The sequence below is a fragment of the Scomber japonicus genome, chromosome 5, assembly GCF_027409825.1.
Source record: "Scomber japonicus isolate fScoJap1 chromosome 5, fScoJap1.pri, whole genome shotgun sequence".
In the NCBI taxonomy this organism is placed as follows: domain Eukaryota; kingdom Metazoa; phylum Chordata; class Actinopteri; order Scombriformes; family Scombridae; genus Scomber; species Scomber japonicus.
Window position 1 is genome coordinate 23,768,460 of NC_070582.1, and position 26,749 is coordinate 23,795,208.

At 40.3% G+C, this 26,749-nt stretch overlaps 2 protein-coding genes across 3 annotated transcripts; both read right to left on the bottom strand.

Moving 5' to 3' along the window:
* Positions 1-322: 322 nt before the first annotated feature.
* On the bottom strand, positions 323-6,577 carry igf2b (insulin-like growth factor 2b). Of its 2 annotated transcripts, none has more exons than XM_053319544.1 (4): positions 6,396-6,577; positions 5,369-5,519; positions 3,598-3,770; positions 323-2,149 (listed from the first exon to the last, which is right to left on the bottom strand). In XM_053319544.1, exons 1-4 carry the CDS (start codon positions 6,468-6,470, stop codon positions 1,910-1,912), a joined length of 639 nt encoding a protein of 212 aa, XP_053175519.1. In that variant the 5' UTR covers positions 6,471-6,577; the 3' UTR covers positions 323-1,909. The 2 variants fall into 2 exon arrangements, with proteins under 2 accessions (XP_053175519.1, XP_053175518.1); XM_053319543.1 differs by having other exon boundaries at positions 3,598-3,766; positions 5,353-5,519.
* A 3,044-nt stretch (positions 6,578-9,621) lies between these two features.
* Positions 9,622-15,098, bottom strand: th (tyrosine hydroxylase). The gene is made up of 13 exons (XM_053319540.1): positions 15,015-15,098; positions 14,347-14,550; positions 13,444-13,618; positions 13,241-13,329; positions 13,087-13,154; positions 12,919-12,969; positions 12,327-12,472; positions 12,063-12,198; positions 11,027-11,096; positions 10,882-10,938; positions 10,678-10,773; positions 10,431-10,564; positions 9,622-9,781 (listed from the first exon to the last, which is right to left on the bottom strand). The coding sequence occupies exons 1-13, from the start codon at positions 15,096-15,098 to the stop codon at positions 9,622-9,624; spliced, it is 1,470 nt and encodes a 489-aa protein (XP_053175515.1).
* Between the last annotated feature and the right edge of the window lie 11,651 nt (positions 15,099-26,749).

Consider the following 26,749-nt stretch of genomic DNA (forward strand, 5'->3'; position numbering starts at 1 on the left):
TGGAAAACAGAGATCATACAAAATAAATCCGTCAGTTGAGCATCAGTGCTACGTATATTATTTGGACCAATTTTTCAAATATATTTTATAACAAAATAAATAATGCCTTTATACAGTGCCCTTATTTGTATTTCAACAAACAAACAAAAAAGCTTGGCGGCTCATTACGCAAGATACAGCTCAGACTAAAGGAAAATAACACAACGTCCCTGGAAACTAATTATATATCTATATTTATTATATATATATATATATAGATATATATATATATATCTATATATATATGTACATACATATATGTACACACATATATATATATATATATATATATATATATATATACATATACATACATATATATACACACATATATGTATCTTCAAGTATTTGTTTTCAGGCAAAAGCATGTGAATACTACTGATATACAATAAAAATAAAATGTTAGTTGACATTATTGCTGTTTTTTTCCCTTTGAATCGAAATTTTTGTGCCTTTCTTTAGAACTGTAAAATAACATCATAACAATAACCATGGAAACAAAAAAATGCCTAACTTGGAAAAACAGGAATGTCACGGTACCAGAAACTGACGGGGTTTTCCTTTTTTTTCATTGAAACATTGATATGAAAAGAAAACAGGAAAAAAAAGACAAAATAAAATATAATCATCATTATCCCACTCGCTCTTTGTCCATGCCATGTTACTTCCTGTCAGAGCAGTCTGCAAAGCCATGGCAAACAGGAAGTACTGTCCCAGAACTGTAGTACTGTCCAAATCCAGGCAGTCCACGGTGTCCCATATATGTCCCCACACTGCTCCCTGTGTCCAGCAGCCTCAGAGAGACAGGAGGAACAGGGACTGGGTCTCAGGTCCCTCTTGCCGCTTATGCTGGCAAGCTAGTGATGAGCAGCCGCTAGTACTCGCTGTGAGTCAAGATGCCAACACAGCCCGTATCTTTTCTCAGTGACACTTCCCCCTTGACATTGCCACTGCCAGGAGCTCCCCCATATCCTTTATTTTCCTTTTTTTATTTAAAAAAGTCACACTTTCCATAAAACGGAAAGTTTTAATATTCATTCAAAGAAAAAAAACGTGCTTTTCAACCTCTTCTTTGAGTCCATCCCCAAAGCTAGCACCATGACATTTTTTTAAGCTACACGTTCATTGTTCATAAAAAAATAGTGCCATTTTTTTCTTTACTTTGACGTAATCCGTGGCAATGTGCAATTTGCAGACTCTTTTCTGCTTTTTGTTTGTGATCAAAAGGTGCTGGAACAGGAATCTAATTTTACAAAATAATTCCTTACAGTGTGGAAGTCCCTTTATAGGTAGAGGTGCAAACTAATAAGAAAAAGAACTAACAGAGATTTTCTTTTTGCCTCAGGAAAAATGATGTGGAATGGATTCTTTCATGCAAGCTGCTCTTCACTTTCAGTTGTCTTCCACAAGGACAAAAAAAATAAAAAAACATTCCGTTGGGTGTCCTCTTGACACTCGCAAACCACAGAACTCTTTCATCTTCTTTTCTCCCTTCCCTTTTCTCTTTTGCTTAAGGATCCACCTGAATTGCATTCAGCCAAATTGTTAACTTTTTGTTCATCATTTGTGTTTGTGCCTTTTGTGTCAGTGACTGAAAGAGAGAGGGAGCGAAAGAGTTCAGACAGGATGAATGTGAAGGCATGTTTGTGTGCCAGAGGAGGGTGGATGGGTGGGGATGGGGGGGCATTAGAAAAGGGGCAGGGGGTCAAGAAGTAGTAGATGAGAGCAGGGGGAGGGATTGGTGGGCTCGGACAGGGCAGGGGAGGTCAGAGTGGACTGCCACAGAAATGACGTCAGAGACAAAGCTATAATCCCCTAGTCTTTTTTTCTCCCTCCAAACTCTTGTCTGTGCAAAGGGCTGGCAGCGGGCTCATTTGTGGTTGACATAGTTGTCCGTGGCGAGCAAGACAGGAGGCAGTTTGCTAGGCAGGCTGATCAGGGGCCTGTGGAAGATTGCTTGCTCTTGGGCTTTGATCTTCTCCGCCTGCCTCCGAAACTTTTTGGCCCTCAGGATGGCGGGGACACCCCTCCGGAGCCTCTGGGCCGCCTTCCTCTGCCACACCTCGTATTTGGAATACTTCACGGTCACATGCTGCTTCCTTGGGACTTCCTATTGTGGCGTGCAGGCGAAAATAGAAGAAAAAAGGGAAAAGAGGGAGTTAGTTCATTAGGGGTGATAAGATACTGTGCAATGCTTATTACAATGGAGGAAAGCCTTGTTTATTTTGTGAAAACATTCAGTCATTGTTGGGCCAGTCAAATGGAAATCAAATGTCATTCTTATAGCGCGGAGCGTCATAACAGACTCGGCTTGCCTCCGACTGGTGCTTGTTTTGGTTCCCTTGACTGAGAGAAGCTGTCAACAAGTGCTTAGTTCAGCCTCTTTAACATACTGTCAAAGGGAAGGGCGGTCACTTGCCTCATATACATATGAGGAGCACGTCGTCGTTCACCCAACGACCCGCTGAACTGACTAACCTCCGCAGACCGAAACAATATATAAAGACATTGTCATTTCAGAACTTCTATCCTTACACAGCAAACTCTTTTATACATTGTTAAGTGTTGTGCTGAGCTCCACATATTGAGAATAAGTGGGAGTGGTAACAGCGAAGCTAGAATTTATGCGTGAGTAGCCAGTGCTCCATCTGAATGGCTTGTTTTGGTCCTGCCACTTGAAGAGTGTTTATCCCCCTTCATTCACTCCAGGCCCGCTCAATAGCCTAAGAACAGCTGGCCCTCAGAGCAGGCTGTACCCATCAACTCTCCCTGCCCAGACAAACCAGGGACATGTCCCAACTAATTCCCTAGCAGCCTCTTTTTTTGCATTTCAGACAGAGGGTCCATTACTTTACCGACATTTGCGATATTTATTTATTTTTTGTTTTTGTTTACATCTCTAGGAATCTCTCACCACTGAAACTGATTTTCTAACAAGCCAAACCAGAAACATTATAAACATCTTTTCTTGTCTAAGGCAAGGTTGGAGGGATTTTAAGAGGCCTGGAACACAGCCACAGCTCAGTCTTGTGACTGCAGTGAAAGGACCTGAAACACTTTGACAATTCCCTGCATGTTTGTGGCATATTTTTAAAGAAAAAACCTCCACTGGCCAGGTCAGGTGTTTTTGACCACACAGATCAAAATGCATGCCAGTTTTGAAGAGCTTGCTGTTCCGTGACTAATAATCACACACTCAGAACACACTGTTTTGTTACGGACCAGCAGTCCCCACCATCTCACAGACTTTCTCTCTCTTCCTCTCACTCACACACACATTCAAGTCTGTGACTATGACTCTGCCTTTTCCAGAATATAATGCGCTGTGACAGTCTTGATGTTTTCCACGATGGTCAGCACTTTGTATGGAAGGTAACTGCTTACGATTAACCATTTAACAGGATAAACCAGTCTTTGTGTGGGTCTCAGTCTGTACACAGTGTCAGGACATAGGGGTGAAGCACAGAGGTGAATGGAGGCACAGGAGATGGGAGGACAGATAGAGGTGGAGACTGGCATTGTTTCCCATACTGGTGTGTTGTTGTTGATGCGACGTACCTGTTTTAGTGGTACGGGTATGACCTGTAGAGAGGTGGCCGACACGTCCCTTTCGGACTTGCCGGGTTTGGCACAGTACTGCTCCAGCAGGTTGAGGTCACAGCTACGGAAACAACACTCCTCTACTATCCCACGGTTCTGGGTGCGCCGGTTGTTACCCCTGCTGGGCCTACCTGAGAAGAAACACAGTGAGGGATGATGAAAAGACAATGAGGAGGGTGAGGGCAAGGCCTGAGTTCTAGTGCAGAGAACATAACACTGGCATCAGAAATGAATCTAGGTTGTTTTTGCAGGATTACTTTGACAATCATAGCAGTCCATGGAGCAAAGAGGATAAAAGGAAATCTATGACCAACTGCAACAAATCTTTTTGTTTGTAGAGGATAATCTGATTAGGACTATCTGGAAGTCCTTTAATGAGTGAATACACGAGTAAACACCCTGCTGTAGACACCAAAAGAGTGATGGAGACAGACAGCTGAGCTCTCAGACAGACCTTTGGGTGAGCAAATACATAAAATGGAAACTCCTCTGTGACCTTGTCCTTTGTCAAGTCAGCAAAGATAAAGAGGATGAGGAGGGAGAGGAGGGGCAGAGAGGTAGAGAAAACATGAGAAAAGGGATAAGTGCAGAGAGAGGGTGTGTGAGGGTCAAAACAGAGGAGAGGAATGCAAAACAAAAGGGAGAGAGTTAAGACAGGAGAGAAAAAGGTACAGAAGAATCAGGTGAGGGGGTGGAGGGTTAGCATGTTGCACAGGGGAACACTATCCACAATCAATAAAGGCCTTGTTTGATGTCCTGCGCCCCACACAATGTTGGCGAAATCTCATGGGAGAGAAAGCTAGATTTGATTGCAGGAAGAGGAACATGAGAGAAAAAGAGAGGGTGATCCAGGGGGAGGAGAAGGCAAAAAAGGAGGAGGAGGGAGCATATCTATGTTGGCCCAAATTGGATAATGATCTCTGTGATTGAAGAAAAGCTTCTGTGGCAAGCAGCACACAAAGAAACAGCCTGTCTGTCAAAGGTGAAAACAGTGGGTGGGACATAGCTGATACCTTTTCTGCTTCAGATGCCGATATCTGAGGAAAGTTATGTTTGTCGCAAACACTGCAGACTGTGCAAACAGAGGCTTATCCATTTGAGGATTAACAGCTACCACAAGGCTTTCTCATAATGCTTTACAGCTACTCCCATCATCACTACAATGGAAGCAATGATCAGAATTGATGTTAATGATCTTTCCTCTTAACCTGACATCAAAAACAGCTCCCATCTCCACCCCCTCCGACTCATCGGTGTGGTCGCCTAGCCTGGGAACACTGGTGCTCAGGTGACTGGTATGCCTCTTGGGGTGCTATTACTTTACTGGTAAACAAGCGGCCCATTGTGTCGCGCTGAGTCGTGTGTGCCTTCACAGCTAGCCGGCCTTTCATATGCAATGAGAGGTACAGTATGGGCTGTAGGCTAGGCAGAATGCGCACACTCAGCAGAGCCGCCTGGACGAAGTCTTGAGACAAGCAGCTGGCTATAATCTCTCTCTCTCTCTCTCTCTCTCTCTCTCTCTCTCTCTCTCTCTGTCTGTCTCTCAGTGTGTGCGTGCGTGTGTGAGTGCGTGAGAAAGAAAAATACCAAACACGCATACCACACGGCCACAAACGGAGCGATAGCCTCAGCTATCCAAACAGATGTGTGCGAATGAACGGCAGAGACAATAATAAAATGCAGCTCTTTGAGAGAACTTGAATGCTTTGAAACCTACTGTGAAACGTACTGAAATAGAAGCCTCTGTCTTCACAGACGAACTGCAGCGCATCCACCAGCTCTCCCCCACACAGCGTCTCTGCCGAGGCCATTTCCACAACGTAGAGCGTCAGGGCCAGTGCAAACAGCAGCGCACGACTGGATGAAGACATCTTCTTGACCTGCAGACAAAAACACACATTACTGAATGAAGCATCGGGTCAACAAATGCAACCACACATTTCAGCAGTGATGACATAAAATATTCTCTAAAGACTGTCCGATGACAGCCAGGTGTTGCCTTTCAGTGTGATATACGAGGACCCACTCTTTACGCGCACACATTTCTGCACGCTTGTACAAGATGTTCGTTTTCCAGTGTTAGATGCTGCTCTATGTATTGACCTACTAACTCACAAAACTTCATTGCGTGAGACAAATGATGCCAAATATGCAGTTTCCCCCCCTGAATGTTATCAGCCGCTGTCACTATGTCGCACTTGAAATAAGTGCTTATTCTGGAGGAAAAAGTTGACAGTATCTCTGGCTTGCACCCTCTTACACAACTCTCCAAAAGTTGCAAGACCGGCTGCTCGATAGTTAACTATCAGAAAGGCCAGACTCAGCATATATTTTCCCCTTGCTCACCATGTAGTGAGCTCACTGACCCTCAGTCCTACCGCCCCCTATCTGCCGGTAAAAAAGGACCAGCTGTTTGAGTCCTGCGAACGGCGCACCATCCAGACAAGAGAAGAATAGAATACCTCTTTTGACTTTTCCTTCAGTCCTTTCAGGTAACCTGTTGCACAAAAGGCTCAAAGCTTCAGGCGCTCCCCATATAATATATGCATCTTGAACTTCCTCTGTTGCATGCACATTAAGAGATGTCAGGCAGCTCATTTTGCACAAAAAAATGATGCGCGCAATGCATCTGCTCAACCCGAAGCGGTTTTCTCAATTATAAAGCCAAGACAACATCGTTACAAAACTGTCAGAGGTCTTTCAATACCCGCATAGCACGACCGAAGAGTATAAAACTATTTGTTCCCGCTGGTTACCTTCATTCTGCTGTTCTCCGTTCTTCGGCAGGTGTGGCAAAGTGAGTGGTGGCCGTGTCTTTGCTGGGTCTCCATGTCAGATGGCAGTAGTCAAAACGTTGGGGGGTTATTTGGTTGGAGGATTGCAGGTGAGTTAGTTTCCCAGTTGGTGAGGCTATAGAGATGATGTGTGAGAGGCTGTCCCAAAGACCAGGCGACAGGCAAAACTTCACAGGGAGAGGTATTATATACCAAACACGCCCCTTACACCCACACCCCACCCCCTCGCTCCTCCTCCTCATGGCTGGTAAAAAAAAAATGCTCCAGAGACGTTTTATGGAAAAGTGCTTAAAGGAGAAAAAGCAAGAAGAGAAAGAGAGGGAGAGAGTGAGAGTCAAAAAATATGGAACAATTCCATAGGCATTTTCCACGTTTACGCACTGTAACCTACAATCACAATGTTTACACACAGGACGCAGACTGAACAAGAATAGACGTAATTCCTCAGACTCCAAGAAAAATGTCAATGTCTCCGCCCTGCTGTAATTAAGATTAACATTCAGTGGGGAACCAGTGTGGCCGAGGTCTGCGGCTTTCCTCTGGCTCAGGTGCAGATGTAGTCACTGGGGTCAAATGTGTCTGACAGTGAAGTGAATGTTGAACTCTGAGGTTGTACTATACCTGCCAACATAGATATATAGATAGATAGATAGATAGATAGATAGATAGATATAGATATAGATATATGGGAGTTGTTTTATTTGTGTGTTTGTTTGTTTGTTGTTGTTGGGGATTTTGTCTGTTTGTTGTGATTTGTTTTGTTGTTATTGTTGTTGTTTGTTTTTATGGGGGGGGGTGTCATTGGGAACAGTAACCTAAATAAGTAAGTAAATAAATAAACCCCCAGGATCATTTATATTCTTCATATTCATATTCATCATGATCATATAGCTATACAACATTTTATGACAGGAAAACAGCAGTTTAACATTGTGGTAGGTAACACATATTTATTTATATTAGCAGATATGGATACTGTTCATTCCAACTCTGCTTAAATTTGAAGGTGTATTTGGATTTTTTAGGAGGGGCGCCGTCCTGCCCTGACATTTTGACAGCATCAGTTACCTGGATCGCCTGCCTGCTCAGAGAGCAGCTGTGCACACGCCCCTGGTAGGTTGTGGTGGCAGATTGAAACTGTATGTCGTGTGTGGATTGTGTGTCATAGACGATCTGACAGCTTGAATGACGGCAGACAAACATACACAATTGAAAAATCCATGTATGACGATTATTCATGCTAAAGTTTGAGGGTCATTCAAATGACAGAAGATTCCTGGGAGAAACAACAACAACAAAAAACCTGGGAAAGACGGGAGTGTTCACAGGTCTGGATTGTCATACACTGATGCAGAGGAGTAGAATGACGCAGCAACACTTAATGTCATTGACTGATGCAGAATGATGTGCTGTCAGAGCTTTGGGTCACTGTAAATGCTGCATCAACATCTGAGGAGGGAGATAGGGATGAAGTGATGAAAATGGACAACATGACATTTGGCTGCTCATTAACTTAATAATAAATAATAATAATAATCGAACATATCAGCGCATCACTCACATATTGTGGATGAGAGATACCAAACACACTTTGCCCTGTCAAAAATCCAGCTGTAAAACCTCATCCAGATGTTACATGGGGAGTTTTACAGTGCACTAAGATGGTTGCATACAACAAGAAAATGGGATTTAACATATACGCAAGAAGCAACTTTCACTTTTCCCCCCTTTATAACATAGTGTGAAGGTTCTCTTATATAAGTGTGGCTTCTGCAGAAGGGATGGATGTGAACATGTTCTCAGACTGACACCTAGTGGTCGTCGACCGGAACTGCGTTTGTTTATATAGCAGCTACAGTTCCCAGAGCTTGTTGTGTGAGCTGGATTGCTGATCCAGGATCTGACATTATGAACTGTACCTGACCAGCAGGAGCCTTGTTAAACACACTATCAGAGATGTATACTTTCAGATTTGAACAATGGTTCAACACACACCTACTTTTCTTTATGGTCCATAATAATATGTACATCTAGCTCACAATATTGTTCTAAGTTTGACTAACTCTGACTTTTTCTGTGATGCTAATTAATATTAAAATTGATTTCAATGCATTTATTTATAGAGATTTTTTGTCCCTTTTTTCCTACTCCACTAGGATTTAATTTTGTCTAATATTTTATATTAGGTGCTTTTAAAGCAAATACTATTATTGTAAAATATTCCATTGTGGGTGGAAACAGGAGGAGAACAATATGCAGATGTATTCTTTTATAGTAATAGGTTAAATAAGGTTCTTCTGTGTTTGTACTGTAACGTCAGGCAGGTATGAGCTACTGGACTGCTCCCTCTTGTGGCAGACAAATGTAAAGCACTATATATCTAGGGGTCATTAAATCAGGATCCATATGATCAAGTGATTTCTGTCTGCTTATGAGATTAAAAAAAATATGTGTAATGACATTTCATTTCTCACAGGAGTTATAATAAAAGCTTGATAGAGAATGTAAACATGACAGCAAAACGTTCACTTGCGAGTCTTTATTATTTAACATAGTCTTTTTACTGGAGCAGTAACTACATGGAACGTTTTTTAATGCATTTACACTGCAAGACAAAAACAGCATTAAACCAAATAAATCAGCAGATTTATAGGTGAGACCCAAACACCAAATTCACATGTGAAAAATAAAGCCTTAAACACAGCAGATATTTTTTCTAAATAAAATACATATGATTTAAATATACACTTTAATCTTCATTGTACATTTATATTTCTTTGATTTTAAAATAAGTACACCATACCCATTGACTTATCTTTTAATACATTCATTATCACAGTTCCCTTTTATTTTGGTTCAGATTTTGTCATATTTCTCAAACAACATAGTTTTTTCTTTAAAAGCATGAACGGCCCAGTTGAAAAAAAACCCATTATTTCACGAATGGATTCACACCCAGCAAAAACTTAAACATCTTTGGAAACTTTGCCTTGACTATGTATTGAGGTTTTAATGGTTGCAACCTTGTTGGCCAGCCACACCAAGCGACAATTCATCATAGACAGCTTCATACAGAAGGTACAGCACAGAAAGGTGAACACACTGGTCTCATCACACATCAGACGTTGCAGAGTGCAGCGGAAAGGAAGCAAACAACAGCAGGAGGGTCAATGACTGGGCATGGGCGTCATGTCATAACACCGAGGGCGTCTGACAGCACTTTAAGCTCATCCTTCACACCCTCCAAGCCGCCTTGGATCTTCAGTGGGTTGTCCAGGACTTCGACACTGCTGGTATATGGATCAAACCTCACCGAAAATGGACGTTTGATACCGGCCATGTATGTCCTGCTCAAGGATAAAGATATAAAGAGGTCAGAAAAAAGAAAAATAAGTGCATAAAGGCACAGTTGTCTTTAAGCTCTCCATTAAGTTGTCCCATCTCAGAATTGTAAATCCAAACATTTCACTTGCCTAGAGGAAACTTCCTTTTAACTGACTAGAAAATAAGTTTGGTTTCCCCCAGTCGTAGTTTGACCTGAACACTATAGAAATTGGACTTTTCTGCTTGCATCAGCACCACATAAGAATATATAACAATTGCTATGCTTTTACAAACAATCCCATGCTGATATTTTCCCATCTAGTGTGGCAGGGATGTCATGTGCTGTATTCTACTAGAGACCAAATACTGTCAAAACACTCACTAAAGCTACTTGTTTTGCAGGGAGTACAACACTTGATGTTTTTGCCAAATAAAACTACAGCATTTTGCCTGGGTAAGAAAGACTACATTAGTAACAGCTGTCTTCTGGCCGCCATGGTTGACCTACAAAAGTTTGTGGCCTCTGGGGTTGGCTGGCTGTTCTCTGACCTTGTCCTTACATAACCTCTCTATCTTTTTGTTTTTTCTTCTCCCTTTCTCTGTATGTTCATGTGTATTTGTATGTTGTGTGAGAACAGAATATTAAAAAATATAAAATATGTAGTGCAATACCTGAATTTCTCCTTGGCATCAGAGAAACTCTCAGAGACAAAGTAGACAGGCTGGTATGTCTGGTCTTGATAGGGCTGCACTGCTGCAGCATCTGGATCAAACTCCCTTGTCTCGGGTTCATCGGACAGAGAGTGCTGTGTTGAAGTGAAACAAAAAGATGTAGAATCAGATGATAGTGGCTGTGATTATTGCTCCTTTTTAAAACACTGGGAAAGATAAGTATGGCAGAAAACATGCTGATACGCACCACAAGTTCTCCATAAGAGGAGAGTAGTCCAGCACCATAAGCCTTCACCTCACCATTCTGTTTACACAAACCGTACTCGACGGTGAACCAGTACAGCTGACAGGAGAAACATTAAGAGAGTGACTGACAAAATGAAGGATACTAGTGTGAATATTCAATTCATTACATACATTTCACATTTTACATAAGCACTGTCGACCTTACTGTGGACAGTTTCTCAATATCTTCATCTGAAGCCCCCAGTGACGCCAGACCGAGGTTCTGCAGCAGATAATCCATTATAAAAACATAGCAGTGCAGAATGGGAAATAATCTGTAAATCTATCAATTTCACTGATTTCCCCCTCACCTGTGAAAACTGGGCAAAAGTGCGGTCAGCCAGCATGGGGACGTGGCCCAGAAGTTCATGGACACAGTCACTGAAGAGAAAGAGAGGGAATTAACTGTGACCATATTTGATCCAAACTGAAAAAACCCGACACAGATAGATTTAACTGAATACAGATTTTGGGATCACAAACTGGCAATTTACACTGGTTACATTACAAAACAATGGTTACAGAGTGAAAAATAACTCTGTGCCCAGGGTGAAACTGGAGAAGTAAAGACAGAAGTTCATTTTCTTATGGATGAGCTAAAATGTGAAAAAAAGAGAAGTAAATGAAAAAAAGGAAATCCCCCCTCCCCTTCCCCTATAAAAGAAGACGTTCCTTTCTTTCATACTTATTTGAACTTATTTAAGCTTAAGCAAAATATAAAAACTCGTATATACTGTAGGACCATTATAATTATCGATTCACTTTTGCAGATGGAAAAAACAATCATTTCTTTATTTGTCATATATCTAACCCAAAAAATTTTGTCAATTGACTAATTGGTTTATAAACTACTACTGTCAATCGTATTTTATACACAGCAATAAGTAGATTTTTCCTGTGCTCTTTTTCAACATAAAGTAGAGAGTATAAAATATTTCTTCCTTAATTTACTTTATTACAAGTAGTAGTTGTTTTACTCTGTGCACTTTGTATTTTGCTTGTGCATTTATGTATCTTTGTTGATGTATTGGCTTTGTCAACATGTTCAAAGTAACAGAGCAAAATTGTTTCATTAAGTTGAATTGAGAGAGAGAGAGAGAGAGAGAGAGAGAGAGAGAGAGAGAGAGAGACAGAGAGAGACAGAGAGAGACAGAGAGAGAGAGAGACAGAGAGAGAGAGAGAGAGAGAAGACTAATGCCAAGATACTATGCCTCAGATAAAATAATGGGAGACTTCCGCATTATTGTAGAGACACTGACAGCACATACATTTTCAATCACAATGGCCAAAATATGTGGAAGGATTTGAAGTGAGAAGCACAGCAAGAGGAGTCGCAGGTGTACTCACGGCTCAGGGGAGTGCATAGGAGATGAAGCGTGTCGGATGTACTGGGTGCACTGGAACACTCGGAATGCCAAACTGGCCAGGAAATCTCTGGCTGAGAGCAGACCTGCCACTGGACGCAGCAGGAAACCTGTACGCTCTGTGTGTGCGTGTGTTCAGGAGACAGGTGAGACAGACATAGATATCAGTTGTTAACAGTGTATTCCCTAAACATCAGCTCTGCTGTGTGTTTACGTGTCATTTCATTTTTCATTTGTCTGTCTTTGCCTTTGAGAAAGTGTGACACTTCTTCCAACTGGGGAATGTTGTTCGGACTGTACCCACAATGCCTTTCCAGCAGGCGGAGGGCCTCTAGGTATTCACTGCAGGCATGTGTAGAATACAAATCCCTCAGGGTTGAGTAGACTTCCCTCCTATTTAGGAATATAAATGCGTTAAAAAATATCATCACTCTATTATATATTTTATTATTATTATTATTATTATTATTATTATTATTAATAATAATAATAATAATAATATAATAATATCTGTCTTGTTTCCTTCTCAAATATTAAAAAGGAAGGATACTGCTGATTGAGGTATTATGCAACAACAAATTATTATGAAATCCCTCATAAATCTCTCTAATTATACATCAGTTTTCTTCAAATTCAGCTTATTGTTATCCTCTGTTTTATTTTATACTTCTTGAATCCTATTTATCTGTCTTTTTATATGTTGTGTGCTTATTTCATATTTTGGCGTTATTCCTTTTTTAAGTTATTGATTTCTTGTTGAAAGATGTTACAGAAATACACTTTTCATCACATTCACATTATATTCACAGAATTGAAAATGAGCATGTAGCAGCTCTTACCATGTGCCAATCTCCTCCTCTGAATATTCCACTCTGGGAATCATCTCCCCACTGTGGACAGAAATACGCATAAATGTATTAGGAATAAAGTTTAGTAATTTTGTCTGTTTTTTCCTATTTTATTTAATGGATGTTTGTGTAGCATTCAGAAAATCTGCTGTATCTCACTGTCTGTATCTGAAGGCAATGTCACCAATTATTTTCCTCCTCTGTCTGTAGGCAGGGTCCTTGTAGCCCTGTTTAAATCAAATATATTAAACACTGATCACATTTTCTGTGTCATGGCATATTGGTCCAACAACATAACAGGCTAGTTACGTACAGGATGGTCTTCATCTAAGTCTGGATCAAATTTTGTGACCAGATGATGACATCTGTCCAAGTCTGCTATTTTCTTTGGGAACCAATGAACTAATAGAGAAAAGAGAACAAGTTCAATTGGGTTACTTTAGTGATTACTTACTATTACTCCAAAATATTGAGAATGTTTCAAATATATTTTATAGAAACAGTGAAGGACATTACATTTGACTTCTTTGGTTGTTTTAACATCTTCTGCATTTCTTTTGATGGAGCTGATGAGAGTACTGACATCTGAGAGGTGCACCTCACAGCGAACAAAGTACTCCAGGCCTTCCAGGCTGTCCCTGGGTTTCCGGTATGGCCGTGTCTCCAAATGGTGAATCTTAGCTTCAAACGTCTGAAATACAATCAACACACTGAAATGTAACTCCAGCTACTAAATGCTGATGAAGGCAGGATGCATTGCATGCATTTATACAAGTTATTGACTTTTGACAAAGGCTAGATCATATAACTATTTAAACATCTGTGACTCTAAAACATATTAAAAATCCACAAAGCATCTTTAACAGTTTTAGCAAAATGGCAAGACAAGCAAACACATCATGACTTTAGGGCAGGAAACAGTCTGCTGGTCTTTGACTGATTGGTTTGTCAAAGCATTAAATCTGTATTCTGACCTCAGGCTAACTGCTTCTATTTAGTTTAGGTTTTTTAAGATTAAAGACAAACATACTGTTATAACAGGATTAAACGGTAGGACTGATAAATCTTAAAAACACTCCTAAACTCCCTCAGAATTACCAACAGGTGGTATGCATGTTTTTATTCTGACTAGTAAACTCCATATTGCACCCTTATTACATTTAATAAGGTGATAAGTTTGAGTTTTGAAGTAATCACCTTCCATAAATAATCGGGATTTTACTGCCCAGTAAATAAGATGTATTTTCTCATATCTGCTGATGACACAACGTATTGTACATAACATATGTACAGTATGTACTTCAAAACATTATTATCTTCTAAAAAATATATGTTTTGGCAGAATTGTGAATACACAGGCAGGCTATAATTCATTGTACCGTAAATATTTGAATAATTCCTGAAATCTTCTTGTGATACCTCGAAAACTTTAAGGGTCCGCGACAGTACAGGTGTCTTGGAGTTCCTTAAAGTGAAGAAGAGGTTGAGAAGCGCTTTTCCATCGTCCTCCTCAAATACAATATGTTCACTGGCCTCTGCAGCTTCTGCTGCTGCAGCGGCGGCTTCTCTTTCCTTTCGTGCGTCCTCGATCAAGCTTTGCCGTCTACCAACGAATCTTGGAGACTGTCAAAAGAAATATTCAAGTCATACGTACCACAAAATGCTTCGATTAAACCCACTGAAAGAGCACAGCGGCACACCAACAAAGCGAGGTAACTTCTGAGCTTATCTTATCTTTTGAGCATCGCTTTGGATAGTTGATGGGAGCGCTTTACGTCTCCAAACTGCGCATTAGAACAGCAATGCAGTCAAGTTAAACCCACTACATGGCTAAGACTGAGTACAAGAAATATCGCTGCCAGATCACACATGATAACATGTATACTTTCTATCTAGGCTATATGGATATGATGTGCTGCGCATTGGGCACCGCCACTGCGTAATGGATACCCAGCCAACCAATCTGCGCGCAGTACAAGAGCTGTTAGCGCTTCTGTGGATTTCATTTGGATATGTCACTATCACAATCATGGACCACTGATTATAACTCAAAGCTGATGTTAAGTCACTCTGTTGATATTTCTTACCGTTATGGAGTCAGACCTCTCCAGCTCAGATGCTGCTCGGCGGATGCTCTTTGAGGAGGACGTTGAGCTGCTTGAAAGTGGCATCTTTAGGAGCAGAAGTCTTCAGTTTTGTATTTTCTTGCATGTAAAAGAAAGACTGGAGTGACAATGTAGTTGTGGCGCTCTTCAGACCTCTCAGGCTGTTCTGTGTCTATAGCAGGTACCACAGGTCCCGTTTTCTTTACTCAAAGTTGTCCTGAGGGCAGAAACGTTTGTGATTGGTTCAATCTGACAACCAATCGCAAGAGAGGAGAGAGAATAGCAGTCAGAGGCGGGACCAGCATTTTGAAGTTGCGTTTGCCGAAAATTGCGCCCTGTAGCTGGATATCACTTCAATGTAAAATGTATGTATTTCTATGTAAAAAGAAAATGTGAGCAATTTACTCTAAAATGGAGCATTGCATGTGCAGCCTGCTAGCGGTTCTTATCTCAGAAAGGTAGAAAAACAAGATAATTCAGAAAAACATCACTTTTTCAGTATTAATGAGCTAGTGCTATCAACATTATGTGTGCTCACATGTTAACCATAAGTGCTAGCTAAGCTATCTAGCTAGTAAGCTAATCAGGTGAGCTAGAAAGCTTGTCAATGCACATTGCATTAAGCTTTACTGAACTCATATTCAAAAAACAATGGATATTTAGGGCAGCGTAGTCTAATTTATAAATTTGGCTTTTCTTCATTTTAGTCTCATCTGGTCCCAGGGCAGAGACCATTGTTTCAAACAATTTTAGCAGATGAATCCCTCCTGCCCTCAGGGCAGAAGTTGTCTGAGGGCAGGTGAATCCCCGTAGTTGGACAAAAGGAAGTCAACTGTCGCCTCTGGTCTCAGGGCAGATGTTGTTTTGTAGGATTTTCTTCATGGCTGTTTAGTTTCATCTGGTCCCAGGGCTGAACTAACATTCTCCTGGTCTCAGGGCAGTCATATTTTGTTGTTTTACAGGTTTTATTATTTATTGTAAGTGATTATTTCATCTGGTCCATTTGCAGCATCGCTATGCATGGCCTTGGGTCAGAAATGTTGAAGGGTGCTTTTTCTATAATTGATGCGTGCCTGGCCAAGGCATATAATATATATATATATTAGGGCTGTCAGCGTTAACGCATTAATCGCGATTAGATTAATGCAATCCATAACGCGTTAATTTTTTAAATCGCATTTGTGAATAAGCGCCATAAGAGCCTTTCCACGCTCACAATGCAAAGGGAACTCAAGGGATTGGGACTGAACAGCTGTGTAGCCTTAAGAAAACCACTAATCAGTGAGGCTAATGGAAAAAAGGCTTCAATTTTCTAGGGAGCATAAAGTTTGGACTCTGGAGCAATGGAAGAAGGTCATGTGGTCTGATGAGTCCAGATTTACCCTGTTCCACAGTGATGGGCGCATCGGTAAGAGGAGAGGCAGATGAAGTGATGAACCCATCATGCAAGGCATTTTGCAAGCCTTTTTGTCCCTTCTACTCACCCGTAGACGGCTCCTCTTGCTGTAGCGCTATGCTTTGAAATGGCCTCCTGCAGTGAACCTACTGCGGTGATGGAAAGTAAGAGAGCTACTGGACTTTTGAACGGCATGTTTAACTTTAAAAAACTTCGAGACGATTCAGTTGACAAGTCAAAAGTAAAATGCAACCTGTGTCAAACAGAGTTTAACTACCACCGGAGTGCGTCGAGTTTGAGTTAGCACCTCCACACTAAACACCCAGGTGCAGCCAAGCGAGCCTCAGCTCCACCAAAGTACCATTTTGGAGTGTGGGAGTCGCAGCAGACCCGTGGTTGTTTCCCAGTTAAGACACTCTGATAAGAAATGCTTTACAACAGGGGTCTCCAAACTATTCCACAAAGGGCCATGTGGCTGCAGGTTTTCATTCCAACCAAGCAGGAGCACACCAGACTTGATTCATTTAATCAACTGATCTCAGTCTTCAGACAGCTGATTGGTCAAATGGTGTGCTCTTGATTTGGTTGGAACTAAAACCTGCAGCCACATGGCCCTTTGTGGAATAGTTTGGAGACCCCTGCTTTACATTATGGGCTTAAAACTGCCTTGAAATGTAAAATAACAGGATTTTAAACATGCAATTCAAAAAGCGATTAATCACGATTAACTATGGAAATTCTGCGATTAATCACGATTAAAAAATTAATCGTTTGACAGCCCTAATATATATATATATATTAGGGCTGTCAGCGTTAACGCATTAATCGCAATTAGATTAATGCAATCCATAACGCGTTATTTTTTTAAATCGCATTTTAATTTGTGAAAAAACGCCATAAGAGCCTTTCCACGCTCACAATGCAAAGGGAACTCAAGGGATTGGGACTGAACAGCTGTGTAGCCTTAAGAAAACCACTAATCAGTGAGGCTAATGGAAAAAAGGCTTCAATTTTCTAGGGAGCATAAAGATTGGACTCTGGAGCAATGGAAGAAGGTCATGTGGTCTGATGAGTCCAGATTTACCCTGTTCCAGAGTGATGGGCGCATCAGGGTAAGAGGAGAGGCAGATCAAGTGATGAACCCATCATGCCTAGTGCCTACTGTACAAGCCTTTGGGGGCAGTGCTATGATCTGGGGTTGCTGCAGTTGGTCAGGTCTAGGTTCAGCAACATTATGTGCCCAAAGAATGAGGTCAGCTGACTACCTGAATATACTGAATGACCAGGTTATTCCATCAAAGGATTTTTTCTTCCCTGATGGCACGGGACGGGCATATTCCAAGATGACAATGCCATGATTCATCGGGCTCAAATTGTGAAAGAGTGGTTCAGAGAGCATGAGACTTCATTTTCACACATGGCTTGTCCACCACAGAGTCCAGACCTTAACCCCGTTTAGTATCTTTGGGATGTGCTGGAGAAGGCTTTGCGCAGTGGTTCGACTCTCCCATCATCAATACAAGATCTTAGTGAAAAATTAATGCAACACTGGACGGGAATAAATCTTGTGACATTACAGAAGCTTATTGAAACAATGCCACAGTGAATGCATGCCGTAATCAAAGCTAATGGCAGTCCGACGAAATATTAGTGTGTGACCTTTTTTTTGGTGGCGACTTTTTTTTTGGCCAGGCAGTGTATAATAAAACCTGTAAAACAACAAAATACAACTTCTGCCCTGAGACCAGGAGAATGTTAGTTCAGCCCCGAGACCAGATGAGACTAAACAGCCATGAAGAAAAGCCAAATTTATAAATTAGACTACACTGCCCTAAATATCCATTGTTTTTTCAATACGAGTACAGTAAAGCTTAATGCCATGTAATGTACAAGCTTTCTAGCTCACCTGATTAGCTTACTGGCTAGCTAGCATAGCTAGCGCTTATGGTTAACATGTATGAGCACACATCATGTTGATAGCATTAGCTCATTAATACTGAAAAAGTGATGTTTTTCTGAATTGTCTTGTTTTTCTACCTTTCTGTAATAAGAACTGCTAGCAGGCTGCACATACAATGCTCCATTTTGGAGAAAATTGCTCACATTTTGTTTTTACAAATTTACATTGAAGTGATATCCATCTGCAGGGCACAATTTTCTGCAAAAACAACTTCAAAATGGTGGTCCCGCCTCTGCTATTCTCTCCTCTCTTGCCATTGGTTGTCAGATTGAACCAATCACAAACGTTTCTGCCCTCAGGACAACTTTGAGTATAGAAAATGACCAGCTGCCCCTTTTATGGGGTCATTTGTTTGCAGTTTCTGACGTCAAACACGCTAATCCCACTCTAATCAATCAACACACATATCTCCAACTTGCAGCCGTCTACACAGTATGAGACTTTTTATGACGTACACATGGAGAGATTTAGATTTTAAATGATTGATTTTCCTGTTTGGCACATTGTCAGTGCTCATTAAAACATACAAAGGATGTTGGATTTTTTTTAAATAATTTCCTCTAGACAATATCTAATATAGGCTACTGAATGTCATTAGTTATTACCTCATCTTGTTTAATAGAAAACTAAATACACCTTTAGATACTTTTCTGATCTGTCGAAATTTCAGTTAAAAAAACTTTTTTTTTCTTTCTTAATTTTCATTTGATCCATATTTATATCATAAATAAGATAAAGCTTTGTGGTTTCAAGTAACATTTGAATGCACTGTAGTCATTTTTAGACAATAATCAAAGCCTTGACCTCAGGGTTTTACATAAAGGTTAGACCAGAAAAAAGTCAACTGTGGAAAATTAAGTCACTTTATCAGGCCAATCCAATCTACACTGCTCCTCACAAATTAGATTTGATTGTGGAAAAAAACACACATACACACACAACAGAGTAAAAGAGAACAACACGTTTTCCTTGCTGGGTCTGTTTCTTACCTCAGCTACAACCACATCAAGTGAATTTGCACCGCTTTTGGCTGAGGACTTTGGTGGTTAACATGATTGTGAAGTGATGTACGGTGCCCACAGGCGAGCAGAGGTAAAAGGATTATCTGTGGACCCTTTGGCCACATGCTGCCACAGTAGCAACCTTGCAAAGGTACAGAGAAGGCAAGTGGGCCTCAGTGTGACTCTTCCCCAACCTGAACACAGAGACAGAAAGCCAAAGAGCACTTTTGTAGCCCCGGGCACAGACAACGGCGTTCCCTCCTTTTATTGGGGGGTGACAGAGTGAGTATGAAAAAGGAAAGATAAAGCAAACCGACAGTAAGATACAAATCACCTTTCCACCCTGTTTAAGACTATTATCTGCATGGGAGATACGTAAATTGGTATATCTTTAGAAATAAAGCTGCGTTGTATTCATTTCTTTATCTTGACCTTTTCTGAAAGTGGTATGGCATAAAAGACTGAGCAACAGGCAGCAGCTTGACATTTAATCTGAAACAGGAACAATTATCCATTTTATGGTTTGTTGCGTTCTTGCCTGTCAAGTGTTTGTTTTTTTTAATCTTGTAGTTGCAACATCAGAAATTGCACTAATTACGCCTCTGGGTGATGTATGATAAGACAAAAAAAATTGCTACCATAATAATTCACAAGTTATTGAGGTATACCAAGTAGCCAGATAATATTTGCCATTTAAAAATACCATACAAAAAAAATTTATAAAACAACTGTATTACAAACCACAAGAGACTTAATGATGGTACAGCAGCCCAGGTTTATTCAAGTTCAACCAGATTTTGTGTGCTGAGGAAAGACAGTGATGCTACAGGCTGAATCAGGATCAAGATAAACTGATATATCTCCTTCTCCTCCCTCTAAATGTCTGCTTTCCTGTTTCAGCCCAGTTTATCACAACCATAGCCTATTACTGGTTGAAATCGCCAAGAGAGAAAGCTTTCCCGATCTTCCCTGCCCTTCACTTTATTTACTATCTTGGACATAGCAGCCTAGTATTTCCAACCCATAGTCAAGTGTTAAAACATTCAAATTAATTCTAAGAAAGTGTTCAAATGTCTAGTTTATTCAGTGTTCTGTGAGAAGCAAAATAGGCCAGAATTCATTCTGGACCCCTCATATAGCCTACCTGCAGAGCAAAGAATAAAACCACAACAGATTGAGTTAAGCCAAAATATACCCTGCCTCACTTAAAAAGGTTCCTCCTTTAAAAACTGTTGTTTGAAGCTCATGCTGACATAGCACAGCTCAGACAACAACATGCTTGGATTCTGAATGCAGGTTTTAAGTCAGTACATCAGAGCATTGCGTTGGCACTGAACTGACAGACAGGAGGAAAGTGTATAGCTACAAGCTTAAGATTCTATACAAATATACATCAAATGTGGAGCTATTCCTTTTGTATCTCATAGTGTAAATACTTAAGTGGCACCTCCACTGTTGTTGCCAGCTTTTACCTCTCAGTGAGGGCATGTTAATCACCTGTAAAGTAAGAGTAGGCCCTTTTGTACAGTGTTTGACAACTCTAAGTTCTATCTAAGTTACCCTTGTTTTGTGTATGTTACATTATATGGGTGTGGTTAATTGCATCTATCACTGAGACAAATAAATCCATCACAATTTGTCAAATTATATTATCTAAAACTAAGGCCTTACACCTTCTTCAATATAGTGGAATATAATGTTTCAGTTTACATCTTAAATTCAGATCGTGCAGACTCAGAGGTGCAAATTAGTTTAGAATACAACTGATACTACCCCCTTATAATGTTTGTCTATGGAAACTTTCCAAAATGTCCAGTTCAAGTTCAGCTTTTTTGTTTTGTTTTGTTTTGTTTTGCTTTGCTTTGGTTTTTTGTTGTTGTTTTTTTTTTTACCAAATGCAGGCTCCATGATTAAGTTATCATTTTCATGTTGGAGTTGGAAACACATGAAATTAAAGCAACACAATTAACATTTTATACTATGAATTGACAGTGCACAACTGAATTAAGGGACCTGTCGTTCAAATTTCAAAGTGTCTCATCTGTGCTCATGAGAGAGATTTGGATATTGGGGACCTTATAAATATGACTTTGATGGTTCTGGAGATTATGGTATGCACCATCTCCTACAGGACTCTCTGGGTGATATACAGTATCACAGCTGCAGAGGGGTAACAAAGTCCTCTTTCTCCCTGTGTAGTTAGGGTGACTCATCGTCATCACTAAGTCGACCCCCATCATTGCTCATACCAGGTATCGGGGCTACCTTTTGTTAGTAATGTTTCACTTGAAGAGGCAATATCCCTCTGCTATTCATCCCTCTGTGTTTATCCAATTCAATCTTCTTTTCTGGAAGTGTTGGACGTGTCCACAAATGACACCAGAATGATAATTATTACAATTATGTATTGATTCAGTAGCAGCATTGTGGCATTGTGAGTGTCAGCTTTTCCCTGCATAATTGTGGGACTTCAAACAGGCTAATTGCAGCTAACGAGACCAGCTGGGCCATTATTCATCATCCTCCACATTTCTTTTCTCTCTCTCGCTGTTGAACAATGCTGGGCACCTTTGTGGGGATCATTAGACTCATCCAGTTGATGAAGAGAAGAGGAAACACAAAATAACTGTTCTATTAATTGCAATAATGTTGGGTAAACAGCCTCAAAATGAGCATATCAGCTTGAAGTGCTTGTTGTATGATTAGCCATACCCTCATGACTTTGTGTGGACATTTGTATATGTGTGGACAGATGCATTTATGCAAACATATGTGGATATTCTGTCTGCATATTAGTCACCTGGAATTGCTTCAAGATGTGTGTCATGATTATATTTGATATCTTACCATTATTGATAAACGAAAGCGAAAGAAAGAGAAACTTTGCATCAGTGATGCTTGAGACAACCACCTGATGTCTGATCAAATATGACTTTCATAAGTGAAGTATATACAGATAGGTGACTAAGGGAAAAAAAGAAAAACAACTAATTCAGATGCTTCCACACATGGCATGAGAGGTCATTGAATAGTTTTATTATTATATAAATTATATGAATCATATGATGTGGCCTTCACAGTCTCCACATCACAAAAGCATCACAGAGGATGTCAACTGAAAAGCTTTCAAGAACTTGGAAACTCAGTATTACTTGTTGTGTTTTACGTATCGTTATTCCCTGTGAGTCTTGTGCTTTCACAAAATGATGAACCAATTATCATCTCTCTCATTTTCTCTTTCTCTCTCTCCCTCTCTGTCTCTCTCTCTTTTTAAGAGGGTATCTGAGCATCTGTGACTGACGATGACTGTGATTGTTTTTGCATGTGTCAAAATACAGCTGCCAAGTGGAATGACTAATCACACAGAGTGCTCCCCCATTGCCTCTGTCTACATGTGTAATTTGACAGCGGTGGAATAAAGTGTTCCTGGGATGGGCGAGTGGTTGAGGGACTGATGCTCAATGGTCCATGTCAACTTCCGTCATCATACTGATGCCATGGTTGCCAGTAACTACAGCTGTGGCTGTGACACAACCGCCACACACATAAACAGCAGGCTGGCGTGACTCAATCACAGTTCAGAGTGTCACCACAAGGACCCAATGGAAAGTCCTCCCATTCATACTAAACGAACACTGCATTCATCTTCATTTAATTTCAGTCGTCTGAGCAATAAGCATAAACTTTAGTTTGTTCTCAGCATGTGCTTACACAGATTCACACAATGTGCCAATGTAATTTAATGTGATCCAATTATGACTGAGCAGAGCAAGTTGATTGAAATTTTTAAATTGGGTAAAGGTTTAAAATGATAACAAATCATTCCTGTCAAGTGTTGCACATTTGCCCAATTAGAAAAGAAACTGCATGTTATGATAATAAAGAAACAAGGACGTCTAAAAAAAATACAGCAATGGCAAAATGAAATTTAAGGGGGATGATCCTACCATTGCAAGAGCAAGGAAAGGGAAGCAGTGGCTTAATTTTTTTAAGCCATTTGTTAATGCTTTATTATCTGTGCTTTAGGCAACATGTACTGTCCTCCGCTCTCTCACTATTTGTTTCACGAGCAGCATGTGCTTTTCGAAATGTCATATCTGATAAGTTTGATTGTGGTCCGGATGCATCCACATATCTACTGTGTGTCATGTCGGATTTGCCCAGCAGGATAAAAATTCAGATGAGGAGTTATAAGTCATTCAACAATAATTTCCATCAATCACTGTAAGTGGTCTGAAACTCGCTTGTCACATAAAGCACAAATATGTTTATTAAAGGCTCCAAGGAATGATGGAAAAAAAAAGATTTATGATGTTAATATTTATTCAATTATAAAAGCATTTTCATGTTTGTAGAATACTGCCCTCCATGTGCATGCGCACATTTGAACACAATGATTTGTTTAACTCTTGCAGTTCCTTATCTAAAGTTGCCACAAATGACTCAGCACTTCTCATTTCTGACCTCCCTCAGTGTCCAGAAACATTAGTCTGGCTAACGCTAGCCAGACTAATGTTTCCAACAAGGATCCGTTCATTTCCTCGTATTTGAGGTAGGATCAACAAATGTCGATCAAATGCTTCTGTGCGCTACTGGACAAACTTACAGCCAATCATATCAACAATACACAATGAGGTATTCAGAGCCTGTAGGGAGCAGAGCGAACACATCCTTTTTATGAAGGAAAAATCATGTAGTGCAAGTGTTTGTTCTATTTTCAAAGTGAACCTGGCCTTCCAATTTATTTAGCACACACTCTACTGCTGCTTTGAACAGCTGCACCTCCATGGCCGCCATGCTGGATGTAAACAGAGTCGCTCTACGGGCGTCATCATCTTGAGCCCGCCTCCCCGTTCGGTGATTGGTTCCCTATCTCAGGTGAAAATTTTGTCTTGATGGCCATGCTAACTTTCTGAGCTAAGTGGAATGTCACTGGAAACAGAGCATGGGTATACCCAGGCTACAGAAACATAAGCCTGTTCTTAGATAAGTAGTCTAAGCACCATGTTAAAGTCTTATCCAACCATTTGCCCTGGGTCGGGGTCACAGAAGCAGCATAATGACGTTGTAATTGTGGCCATTCCCCCTCTAGCAGTGACACACAGCTCTGTGGCTGGAGAGACTCCTAATTAGATTTACCTTTCCTTAATGGGCCCCTGTCATCCACCAGCCTGAGGGGCCAAGCTAGTGCATGACGAAAATCAAGCAGCTGGAGCCTCACATAACCCCCACCTGTGGTGTTAGTACTGCTTGTTCTGTCAGTCATATAACTGAACTCTATTTGATTAAGCCATTAAACCATTAACATTGTGCACCCCCTCCACCCTACTCCACTCCTGCCATATCATGGTCTAGTAATGAGCCACAACTTACATCCAGTAGCTTGTATGACACAGACATTTTGTCTACTCTTGAGTCCACCCCTTCAAGATCCTTTGGATGGCCTGCTGTTTTTCTTGTGCCCCGTTTCCCATATGATTGTGAGCTGCAGCTGGACAAAGCCAATGCTGCTTTCAAAGAAAATGGAACTTTTTTGAATCCTGACATTAGCTTAAAGTACAAACTTGCCAACTACAGACAGACATTCAAGCGACTTGGATGCCCAGAGGTTGAACTGAATTCCCTCACAAATAAACCAGAAGACAAATGCAGTCCTGCTTATGGTGTGAAGAAGCCCTGAAAGGCCAAAGTAAATTACTGGCCCACCTACCCATCTGGTGAATCTGCAGAGACGCTTGAAAAGATAAGATAGGCCCTTCTTTTAGAAGTAAGGAAAAGGAACAATGAGGACAAAGTGGCAGCAATGATGGAGAAGACATTTGCACACAGAAGACAAGAAGTTCTTCGTGATGCACCCTGATTACAAAAGCAGATGGCTGGCTCTCTTCTGTGTATGTGAGGTAGGTGAATAAATGCATAGCACTCATTTACTTTGATTGGAATATAATGTCCTTATTTAACATGTACCGTATTATTATCACCCACCTGACATTCGCACTTCAGACTCTGTCTCCACCTTTAAATCCCGCCTGAAAACGCACCTATTCAGAGTGGCCTACTCTGTCTCCCACTGACTGCAATCTTCGTTCTTGTTTATTTATTGTATTAATGCACTTTATAGTCACATTCATATTTATTCTTTATCTTTGCACTAAATGTCTGATTTATATTGTTTGATGTACTGTTGTTGTGTTATATGTGCCTTGTAAGGTGACCTTGAGTGCTTTGAAAGGCGCCTTTAAATAAAATGCATTATTATTATTATTATTATTATCAGCCAAACAAAATAGGGGAAGCCATTGAAGTTAGCTGATTCAAGATTTGGTGAAAGATGACAATTGTTTAACTAGTTGGTAATTTCAATGCTATGATATTCAAACTTGCTTCTGTGTACCCTAGTTTGCTGTCCAAGTTCTTCTCTGAGCTGGATGCTCACTCTTCAAACCTGATGAGGGTGTTTGGCAAGAAAGGCAGCGTTCAAGGAAGATAAGGAACCGTATACACCTTTGAAGCTTTGCAGAAAATCATCATGGAGCGTGATAGAAACATCATTTAAGCACTGAAAACTCTACTTGCATGTCATCGTCAATAGTGACCTAGGGGTTACTCTTACTGGAAGGCAGTTGAAGCCATTTGATGAGTAGTTTGCTTTTTAAAAAATGGCATGCTGTGTTTTTCTTTTACTAATTCCAACTATTGCTATTTTGGGGTTAGAAAATAGAGTGTTGTGAAATATCTCTAAAATATACCTCTATATATATATCTCTAAAAAATGTGTGAAAAGTGTTTTCAAAAGGAAACAACTAAATATTAAAACAAGTTATTTGACACTTGAAATATAAGGATGTACAATACTGTATTTTCAGTTTGTCCTCAAACATTTTTCTTTGCACTCAGTTGCCAGGACCACGTTCTGCAAATAACTTTGTAACCAGCTTTGATTTGTATTTTGGCAATCAGAAAGCTCTAAATTTAGATGCCTAATGTTTAATTGTTAAATGCTTTACACTTGAAATCTGTCAATGTGTATAGGAATGTATGTTGCAGAATGATTTTTCAAAAGTCACTTGAACTTTTTTGGCTACATTGTCAGAATCCAAGAATCCAGTCTTTAAAAATGAAGAAGAAATGTTCATAGTTATATACATTACATTACATTTTGGCAAGTTTCTACGGAAATGTAATATTGCAATGTTGGACCTAGTTGGGAGCAGAATTTCTGTACTAACTTTGTCTGAACAGATATACAGAACATATAAGCATTAATTTACAGGGTTGATTGCGTACTTATCCCCATAACAGTATATATCATGAGTAATAATCACACAACAATCATAGTTTCATGAATAAGCAGTTATTA